The 11572-nt window shown below is 37.4% G+C and overlaps 1 protein-coding gene across 2 annotated transcripts; it reads left to right on the top strand.

The window, feature by feature from the left end:
- Positions 1–762: 762 nt before the first annotated feature.
- pdpn (podoplanin) lies at positions 763–11180 on the top strand. Of its 2 annotated transcripts, XM_077224544.1 has the most exons (5): positions 955–1197; positions 8425–8769; positions 8889–8994; positions 9274–9322; positions 9945–11180. In XM_077224544.1, the coding sequence occupies exons 1-5, from the start codon at positions 1134–1136 to the stop codon at positions 9999–10001; spliced, it is 621 nt and encodes a 206-aa protein (XP_077080659.1). In that variant the 5' UTR covers positions 955–1133; the 3' UTR covers positions 10002–11180. The 2 variants fall into 2 exon arrangements, with proteins under 2 accessions (XP_077080660.1, XP_077080659.1); XM_077224545.1 differs by lacking the exon at positions 9274–9322 and having other exon boundaries at positions 763–1197.
- Positions 11181–11572: the final 392 nt, after the last annotated feature.

Here is an 11572-nt window from a genome sequence, read left to right as displayed (position 1 = left end):
GCCACTAGATGTCAGCATAAAATGGGCGCATTCACACCACCAAACAAACAGTACCTCACAGGAGGACATTTCAAACTTTTAACGGTTGAAAATAATTCTGTGCCAATTCCTCGGAATCATAAGCTGTGTGCTGGAGGATTTTGTGGCAGGAACTCGTGGCAGTAGACAGCCCTCATTTTCAGGCGTAAAATAAGACATCAGTCTATAATGACATCCTAAATTCACCAAATTCCCATAATTTAATAGTCAAGATACACCATATTTAATTTTACGCAATTACTTGACACAGCGTGGTCATGAGGGACAGTCTGGACAGACATAGCCTACACACAATAGGGTGTACTGTAGGCTATTAAGTCACATATAATTGTCGATTTTTGCATTTATTTTTTTTATTTTTTTAGAAAAGACATATTTTCAATGTTGTGTAGGCTATATAGGCCTACACCTTTTTTAATGCAAGAACGGGTGCGGCGACACTGGTTTGTAATGCAAAAAGTTTTACCGTTTACTGCGCTTTGTTATTCTTCTAGTTATTTAACTATAGCAGCTAATGAATCGGAAGTCTTGCGTATTCACAGAACAGCCATTTTCATTCTCATAAGATTACATGGCATCCACCCTGTAGACTGATTTTTAAGAAAAATAAAAGCAACGGTAAAAGTAATAGGCTATAAAAAAGAAAATAATTTTTTATTTTGGAGCTCTTTTTAGGTTTATAAAGATATTTTAATATTTGTAAAAAGTCTATCTTGATAAAGTGATAGTCAAGAGAGAGAGAGAGAGAGAGAGAGAGAGAGAGAGAGAGAGAGAGAGAGAGAGAGAGAGAGAGCAAGACTGACCGACAGAGACTTACTTGAAGGCATGAGGGGCAGGACCACCTAACGCCAGTGCCCAACCCCCTCAACCTCTGAAGACAGACTAAAGCACATTTACTCTCTCACTCTGGCTCTCAGTGCCTCTGTCCAGACTGCTATACTCCAGACCTCACCGCCCCTTTCCATTCAAACCAACTGTTAGCCACACGTCTGTGTGAGAGAGCCAGCATTTCATCCAGAGCCTGCTGTGTGCCTTCAGGAGCCTCTTAGTTTGTTAAAGTTTCAGTTGGAGAATAGTGACCAACAGTGACCAAGATGAGGATCGTACTACTGCTGCTGGTTGCCCTGGCAGGGCCTTTCTGTACCTTTATCCAAGCAAGTAAGTCACACACACACACACACACACACACACACACACACACACACACACACACACACACACACACACACACACACACACACACACACACACACACACACACACACTCACACACACACACACACACACACACACACACACACACACACACACACACACACACACACACACAGTGCTATTCTTTCTTTCTTTCACAAACTCTGTCCATTCTCCACATCTGTTTCTAGTGACCACAACTTTCATTAATTCAATTCAGTTTTGTTTGATTACACACAGTATCTCCACTAAATTATGTTTGTTTGATGTGTGTATGTGTGTGTGTGTGTGTGTGTGTGTGTGTGTGTGTGTGTGTGTGTGTGTGTGTGTGTGTGTGTGTGTGTGTGTGTGTGTGTGTGTGTGTGTGTTTCAGTGCCTTCTGTTTATGATAAACATTATCCAGACATCTAAGCATGTGCTGATAGTGTTCCTCTCATTTGGACCTTGTGATGGGAAAATGATGTAATGGTGCAATGATTGTTACGCCATTATATACCAGTTTTGATTTAGTCAGCACTGGTTTATTGCTTCGTTTCTCCCTGTTTCTCTCAATCTGGACAGGGTACACATGTGTATTAATAGAGCCGACTCTATATTTAAGGGAATCATTTGAGCATTTCGTACACAGGCCGGTTACATCTAAGAGCAGTGCAGGCCTGAGAGAAAGAGAGAGAGAGACGCCCCATATGTGCTTATTTTATATGTCTTTCTCTCCCTCATCTCAACCCCCTTCGCTTGTAACCATCTTTGGCGGGGTATCAAGCTTTCACCCCTCTCAGAGGTGGGTTGGAGGGGCATGTCTGTTATTTTTAAACTGCAGCGCCTCTGACTCACTGCTCAGGGTCGGTTACAGCCCTGTAAACATCACATTAAAATACTCAGCAAGTTTCAAACTTGGGAAAACTTCACTCCCTGCAATCAGAGGAGCGTCATCAGTGCATAATCTTCCTCTCCAGACTTCCTTCTGTCTCTCTCATTCTTTCTTCCTGCTGCCATTCGTCTCCCATTTTTCCCATTCTCCCAGTCTGGTGGTGCCACTCCCTGTTCTAAAAGCGGGGCGTCATCAGACAGCTAAAAGTTTCTACTCTAGGCTACACTGTTTAATACAGCATTATATACAGTTATTTTATAAAATTTGTGTTGTTCTATGAACTTTTTAACTTTTCAGATGGCACACTCTGTCTGTTATGTGTTGTGTGTGTGTGTGTTATGAATAGAGTAATGGTAAACTGACACGTGAGAGCACATCGAGGTATTGGGTGTTCTGGGTGTTAATTTAGCTACATGAACCCTGAAACTCTCTCAGGGTCTCTGAATGCAACCACAAACCCAGCCCTATATTCACAGAGCTCAATCAAACTCACATTCAACTTCAGAGTGCAGTCAGATTTTCAATGATTTTGTTTTTAATTCATCTTTAGCTCCATACAACTCAAAATACATTAAAGTCATAATACACTTCACAAAAGTGGTGCATTTATTTAAAAAAAAAGATTAAAGCTGTTTAATTAACTATTAAATAGTTATTATTAAACTATTAAAATGACTAAAGCACACAAAACTGCTAAAACTTCAACTAAAATGAAAAGCAAAATAAAAGCAATAAAAATAATATATATATATATATATATATATATATATATATAAAAGTAATATAAAAATAAAAGCTCATTTAAAATGTTTATAAGTACTCTATAATAAGAATACAAAAATAATCATCTAAATCAACTCATCAGTGCTCTGGATGAGGGATCTGAATCTGAAGTTTATTGTGCTCATTCTTAATGTCCTCAAATTAACTCCACGCGGTCTGACAGCGAATCCAAATTAACTCACAATACCATTACATTTTATTAACATAAAACTATTAACTGAATCTGAATGCCAATCAGGGTGAATGCCTCACTCCTGAATCTGAACTGAACTCTTCAGAACTCACAATCAATGTCGGTAAACTTCACAAATGTATTTAGATTAGAATTTAGATTTTTGGGGAATTGTGGAGCTTGAGTAGATATTGAGTTTTGTCTCCCTCAGGTCTGAAGTTCTGTTGTATTTTAGATTAGGATGTGTGTGTGTTAGTCTGTGATATGTTGTTCCCTGGAGATTGTGAGTGTGAGAGCCTAAGCATGTGTGTGTACTCTTCTAGTGATAAGAGAGATTTTCCACTTGCCCTGTCCCCTGCTGCCCACTCATGCGTGTGTATGTGTATCTGTGAGAGTGAGGGAATCTGCTTTCATGAGATGTTCTTCACTTGTTCTTCCTGTACAAAAACATTCCAGCATCATACTCCCTTACAGCCTGAAAACACACACACACACACGCACGCACGCACGCACGCACGCACGCACGCACGCACGCACGCACGCACACACACACACACACACACACACACACACACACACACACACACACACACACACACACACACACACACACATTCTTTTTTATATAGATTTCGAGTAATTCAATTAATTGTTAAACAGACACCCAATACCGGCTTCTTGTGCTCTATTTCCCTTGTTCTCTGATTTTCCCTTCTATATTTGTCTCTCCTTTTCCTTGTCTTTCCCTTTTATGGTATGTTTTTTTTTGTCAGGGAAATGTTTCAGGCTTGGTCATAGATTTGAATTTGATCATTTAATGGGTAGTTTTTCACTGACACACACACATGCCTGCACTATTTTAGTGGGTTTCTGACTCATTGGAGTTTGTATAGCAGAAAGGCTGTTAGTCTTTGCTGTTTCTCACAGTCTCAAATCTCCCTTTCTTTTATTACATGGTGCTCTGAAATTACTCGATTCTGATTGGTCAATTACGGCATTCAGCTGATATTTCCTTATCGCTGCCACCGTCCACAAAAAGGACATACGGTTTGGAAAATAGATGGATGGATCATCACCAATGGCAATGTTGTATCCACCTTATTTTTCAATGCAGAAGTGAGCTATTTCCTGTGAATGTATGACTTTTAATTAACTAGCTGCTAGGTAAATAGAAGAATAACAAAGTGCAGTAAACTGTAAAACTATTTGTGCTACAAACCAACGTGTTTTTTTTGTAATTATAAAAAAAATTAAACTAATTTGACAACAAATACCACTTTGTCCGGAGCCCCGCACATGACATGCAGACAGAAATATATCGTGGCCACAAATTAAGAATTTCATTCCACAAATTAAGAGTTTGTTTTCTTAGTTTAGAAAATTGAGATCACATTGAACTTATTTGATCATTCATTTTGATTTAAAAAAAAGGGAAAATTATTTACAAGGTGGCTATGATTTAGTATAATGAAGGAATTAATTATTAGTATAGTGTGCTCCATTTACTTAAAATGAAATTAGTAAAACATGCAGACGTAGTAGTAAGCTGTGGGAATAAATTGTGTGGCTGCTATCAATATAGCACGACGAAGGAGAAAGCTCAAATAACAATCTTTAATACTGTGATTGAGAAATAACAAAACCACGAATGAATGACACCAAGCAAAGAACTGAATGAACACAGGATTTAAAAACACAGAGGAATCAAAATGAGACAGGTGGACGACAGGTGAACTGAATCATTAATCAAGGGAACACACTGGCACACACTAGGAAACTAGGCCTAGTCCACATGGGTATTTTTATAAACTGAGTTTTTCCTCTGTTTAAAAAAAAAATCGTTCACACAAGCACAGTTTTAAAAAAATCTCTGTCCACATGAAAACGCAAAAACACGCTATGGAAGCGATATAACCCTAACTGTAAAGCCACGTTGGCCAATCAGAAGCCTTGAAAAAAAGGTTATTACCAGTTCCGTAGGCTAACAACATCTTGTCATTGTGACCTGCGTAGTATTACATTCTGACGCCTCTGTTCCGCAATATAATGGGAGAACTGTGCATGTATCTGTATACATGTTATAAGCCCTGTTAGCAGTTATTAGCAGCAATATTTTGGCTACATTCGCCATTGCACAGACTCGCCTTGTGTAAACAAAGGAGATAGCGGCGCACAATCTGACGTCAAGCAAAGGAGATAACAGCGCGTATTCCGACGTCACAAGCCAAAATCTCCGGTTACACGACAAAACTGCAATCGGAGTTTCTGAAACTCTTCACCCTGGCAGGAGTTGTCAAAAAGGTTCGGTTTTAGTGACCTGATACTGCGTTTGCGTGTGGACGAACGGCTAACCCGCATAGAAAAAGCTGTGGTTTTGAAAATACCCGTGTTCGTGTGGACAGGGCTTAAGTCACACAGGCAAACAGGAACAGGGAAAACAGAACCAAAACACAACCAGAACAGATAATACCTGTTACACAAGCAGCATAACAAACTTTTATATATATATATATATAGGTAAAAGAATTGAAATAATTTAAAGCGGCTGACACCGGAAGTTTGCGCCTGCTCGTTAAAAATAACATGAATATCAGTCTGTTAATCCAGGAAATTCAATAGGACTATACTTTCAAGTCTCTCATATCACACAGAGCAATCAAATTGCTATCATTGCTATCAATTGCAATCAAATTGCTTTTTTGATTGTTTAATACAAACGTGACTGCCACCATTTTGCGTGTCAGTTGTCAATTTTCGTAAAAATGCCCTCAGACGACTTCAGTATTAATATTATCGCTGCAGTGTTTCTGTTTGTTTTGCTTTTATGCCAATTGTTTTGTACATTGTAGTGGACTATTTTTCTGAGCAGAAGCTTAAGAAAAAATATACAGGTAAGATTATAAAATTACGAATGGCCATCATAAGTCCTGATCACCATGTCAGGGTTTATTTCTTGATAATGAGCGGTTGACTGTAGCCTACATTATTTTTTACATAAATTACAGTTACAGTTTCTGCCCATGCTGAGGAAGAGAACAGCTGGCTCTTTCTCCATGCTCTGCTATGGAAGCTAGTTTCCGCCACTAAATAAATAAATAAATAAATAATAATAATTTCGACTTTTTATCTCACAATTCTGAGTCTTTTTCTCACAATTGCGAGTTTACATCTCGCAATTCTGACTTTATATCTCGCAATTCTGACTTTATAACACGCAATTGGGACTTAATATCACACAATCATGACTTTATATCTCGCAATTCTGACTTCATAACACGCAATTGCGACTTTATATCACACAATTCTGACTTTATATCTCGCAGTTCTGACTTTATAACACGCAATTGCGACTTTATATCACACAATTCTGACTTTATATCTCGCAGTTCTGACTTTATAACACGCAATTGCGACTTTATATCACACAATTCTGACTTTATATCTCGCAGTTCTGACTTTATAACACGCAATTGCGACTTTATTTCGCGCAATTCTGACTTTATATCTCGCAATTCTGAGAAATTCAGAAAGTCAGAATTGTGGGATAAAAAGTCGCAATTACCTTTTTTATTTTTCATTTTGTGGCGGAAACAAGCTTTCATACTCTGCTCCTCCCACCTCATCATGTGTATTTATGTGAGCGTGTGTGTGGTGGTTGGAGAGGAAAAGAGCTATACTTAGAACTAATTGTTGGGGTCTCAAACATAATGAGCTGATTGTTAGCAGCAGTCAACAAGAACATTAATATAAGCACACAAGCACAAATACACCCAGGAAATACTGATTTCTGACCCCATTATTAACAGGATAGTTTTGTTTGATTGTGGCACTATGAAAAGCAACAGTGATCTTAGGAGCAGAATAGTTGTTTTTTTTAACACCCACTTACAATTAAATAATGTTCTCCTCTCACGTAAGAGGTCTTAAATTGTTATGACGCTTTATTTTGGGAGTCTAGTTAATTAGGGTTATATAAATGTAAGTTTAAAATTACAAACTGAGTGGGAACATGTTATTGAAACAAGTTCACCCTATAAATGAAACATCTGTCATTGACAACCTCATGTTGGTCTTTCTTTTTTCTGTGAAACGAAAAATATGATATCTTGTATGCTTCTCTTTCTTTCAATAGTTATAATGAATAAGGAAATTAAGCTTTCAAACTTTAAAAAGAACTCAAAAGTACCTTAAACGTATCATAAATTGTCATTCATTTAGAAACCGGATCATTGTGAAGGAATCATTCCTACTGGTTTTGTGAACTGGATCTACACTGAAAGGATTCGTTCACAAAATGAGCATGGTTACTTCTCTTATGAACGTGCAGGGAGAGCTACAGATTTTTACTGTACCATAACTTTTGGTTTAGAACTCAAACAAAATTATTATATGGCCTCACAATAAATCATATGCACTATTGAAAAATTATATTCCTCTCATATAATTTTAACATTTTAAAAATAATGGCCAGAATATTCTTCTGAATTTCCCCTTCAGGGTTTTACAGAAGAAAGACTAAATAAGTAAATGATGACACATTTTCATTTGGGTGGACAAACCCTTTAAATTCACATAATAATCAGTAAAAGATAAGCTTCATGAAACTCATATGAAAATGTTCTGTTAAAGAACCCTAACATTAATTTGCCATTAACCCAGAGTTGATAATGTGTGCTGAGTTTGATATTTTAAACAGTCTATTTCAGCAGCTGAGGTGGTGTTATTATAAAGGGAGGTTCCCTGCAGATGGGCGAGAGAAAATCTCTCATATGCAGTCCATCTGGCTTCGACAGCAGCACAGATCTGAAATCAGTTTTTGCTGTTTGTCTCTAATGGTTGCTGAAGTCATTGTGAGTGTTGCAGAAAGATCTAAGATGAACCAGTGAGGAAACTTTTTGTTGAATGTTTTTTTCTCCAGTGCTTCATTTCCTTGTGTGCAATTATTGCCGTCTTAACCCAGGAAGTGAGTCAATTAGTCTGGTTGAAGGTATGACGTAAAAAGGAAGTGATCTCATTAGCGTGGAACTGAATTTAGGGCGTGACTTTCTGTATGGTGGAATGGCAGAATGTTTTTGTACGTAATGTGACTGCCTAAGTAACGTGCAAGTCTGTGTTTATTGGGCTGATGGAGAGGCCGGAATGTTCTCACTATTAACGGCAGGCGATGAGAACATTCTGGCTCACCCATCTGATACAAGCACTAGAGAACCAAAAAAACACAGCAAACAGTGTCAGTGTCTCTGGAATTTCTCCATTTTCATCCAAATCTCTAATGCAGAGCTCTCCCCTTATGTTGAAATGTAACATCTAAGGGTGCGTTTGTAGTATAACATTTTTATAAAACCTTTTGTTGTTTATGTACTAGGTACTCTGGTGGTGCCAACAGCGGCCGAGGTGACTACAGAGACAGCAATTTTATCAGAAACGACTGCTGTCATTGCCAAAACAGAAGAATCAGCTCCTCAAGAGGCTGCTTCAACACCAGTGCCTGTTTCTGAGACTGCAGAAGCAGCTGTCCCAACAGAAGAAGCGCCATCAGTTTCCACAGAAGCACAAGTTACACAATCAAAAATCCCAGTAGAAACCGCAGCCCCAATAAATGCATCAAAATCAACAGCTCTACCAGCAGAGGTGACCACCACTGAACCAGGAGAAGTTGAAAGCACAAAATCAGAGTCTCAAGATGTTGTAGAGATAGAGGGGGAAGAAGGTGAGATACACTACAGACATACAGTGTAAATATTGTTACAGTTGAGAATTTGAATTGAGAATCTGTGAGTGAGGATGAGCAGTCATTGACATGATATCTGGTGTTCTTCCTTATTCCAGGTATGGGCACGGGACAGTTGGTGGGGATCGTAATCGGTGCATTGGTCGGAGTGATTGTTGTCATTGCTGTTATCATCTTGGTGGTCAGAAGAATGGGCCAGTACTCGTAAGTACTTTTATTATTATGATTATATGATTTAATATTATTTAATTATTATATATATACGTATATAACTTTTTAAAAATATCAGGGATATATAAAGGGATGAAAATTTTGTCATTATTTACAAGACCTTTTTACTTATACAATGAAAGACAATGAGGTCTAATGTTGTACTGATAATACTGTGTGACAGATGTCGTTGCTGCTTTATGAACATGTTCTCTGTATGAATGACTGAGGTGAAATATTGCATGCTGACAGTAAATGATTTCTATGTTGTAGGACTGCAAAGAAACGAAAGCCTCAAAAACAAGACAGCATCTTGATTTCTGTAACTGTCTTACTGTTTCATAGATAATCCTGATTAATCAGTGCTCTTAAAATATAAATGTATAACAGCTTAACACACTATGTTGCTACTCCAATAGTCTTCAACCAATGTTCATCTAAATTGCAAATATTGGAGAAAAACACCACTGAAGCGTATCAAGGCTAATGCCGAACAAGGAAATTATGTCATAATGGAATTTTACACCAGCCAAACAGAAGTACAGTGGTTACTATGGTTAGCATCGCTCTTCACCATCTTAGAAATTCACACTGCAAATGTGCTGAAATGGAGTGGCAAAACAGTGCTGTTGATGCTATATTATTTGTGGTACTAACATGGTGTTGCCCCAAAAAAACTAAATAAGAAGGCCAAAAATAACCAATTGTATTCATGTCCTTAAAAACACGTTTTTTTTTCACAATTTCTGTCAAGTATATCTGAATCATTTCTGAATAAAACACATGAATGAAACTGATAAATGCAATTGAAATTTTCAATAACCTATTAATGTACTGTCATTTATTTGTTTGTTTATCTTTGTATGTTACATGTATACAAAAGCTTTAATAAGTGTCTGTTGCTGCCATTTGTACTAAACTGCTTTGTCGTCTTTCTTTCCCAGCCCCTGAAAAGGAAGGCACGACAGGAAGAGAAGAAGAAGAAATTGCGGAAGTTCTGAACTATTGTTCTAATGTTTTAAACAATGCAAGCAGCACTCTCACCATCCATCCAGGACTATAAGGGAAGCAGGAGAGTGCACCATCCCCTTTCCAATTGAAAAAATGCCCTCCCCAACCCTCCGGCAAAAAACACCTCCCCAACGACCACAAGGCCCTTATTTAGCCTGATAAACCTCATTTATACCCTAACAGTTGGAAGGCCACAGGAAGTTACAATATCTTTTTTAATGCATATTAATGTAACAGGATGTGAATGAATCAGGTCTCACTAACTTTGAGTTTGTGAAGGGCCTAATGAACAAAAATAAGCAAACAACTGCACATGCAAGCAAAAGCTTGTGTGTTTTTTTTTATTTGGTGTAAATATCATACAAAGATACTTAATTTCTTCATGTGTGACAAAAAGCCAATCCAAGATCATTATTTTTCTCAATTTCTCTCTTTTTCATCTCTACAGATGTGTCCAATAGGACTATGACGCATTATGTACAGTTTATGATACATATAGGCAGATGCTGTGGACACATTCTGTTCTCAGAATAGGCTCAAAATGTGTAATTTGCCAGTCAGCAGCATTAGCTAATATTTTTGAATTCATATTTTTAGGGGAGCAGCACACAATAAGTGCTTGAGATTTACTCTTTTGAAGTGCATTAATACGGAGTGACTTGAATGTGTTGTTCTTAATTGTCACCCATTCCAAAAGTGACATCACTTCCTCTGGGACACATCATTATTATGTGTTCCAATCAGCTTAGCTTCATTCGTGCGGCATGTATAACTAAAATCCTGATGTTTCATACCATGAATTACGACATTTTAACAGCATAAAGACATTTTGCATGGTTTAGTTGTTTGCATTTCTTGTTTGTGTTTCTTACTGATGTTCTAGCGTGGCAATCCTGCTTTAAAAGATCAGTAATAGGTGCACTGAATGATGAAGAATAAATTTTCAATATTGAGAAAGGACTTTAGACACTGCAACTGTTTGCAACGATATATATATATATATTTTTGCCAGATTCCTCTTTATATCCCGTCACTATAATGATCTCATTTTACCATTTGATCTCAGAATCCACTTATAACCAAGTGATTGTCTTTGTATTTTGGGGGTGGTGTTTCTTTGTTTTGTTTTGTTTTTATTGTTCAGTTTCAATAAAAAAAGTTCCAAAGTATGTTGTATTGCCATGTTGTGTTGTTGTGTTAGTGGATTCCAGATAACATTGTATGTTTGTCTGTGTTTACTTTCAGCCCCTAATGGTTTTTATACCGTGTTACAGTTTTTTTCTTCTTACAAATCCAAGAATTGCACACACAAAATGCAAAATGCCTCACATCTCTTGCTAAATTAATCACTGCATTCAAAATAACACAAACACATCTCAAAAGCAAACATTTGTCTTACGTTGCCTACCTTTGCCATTATATTTTGGATATATTATATACAGACAATTATTCAAAACCTAAAGCTCTTCTTTCATGAACTTCTACATTTCTGTAGAAGATTGAAAGCAATTGGCAGAGAGATGTTGAACAATTCACAGTTAACACGAAAGCAAGATGAAAC

Source organism: Siphateles boraxobius, unplaced genomic scaffold, assembly GCF_051911475.1.
Source record: "Siphateles boraxobius isolate OS27281-9 unplaced genomic scaffold, OSU_SipBor_1 9, whole genome shotgun sequence".
Classification (NCBI taxonomy): domain Eukaryota; kingdom Metazoa; phylum Chordata; class Actinopteri; order Cypriniformes; family Leuciscidae; genus Siphateles; species Siphateles boraxobius.
Note: the sequence above shows the minus strand (reverse complement) of the source record. Positions and strands in the feature narration are given on the sequence as shown.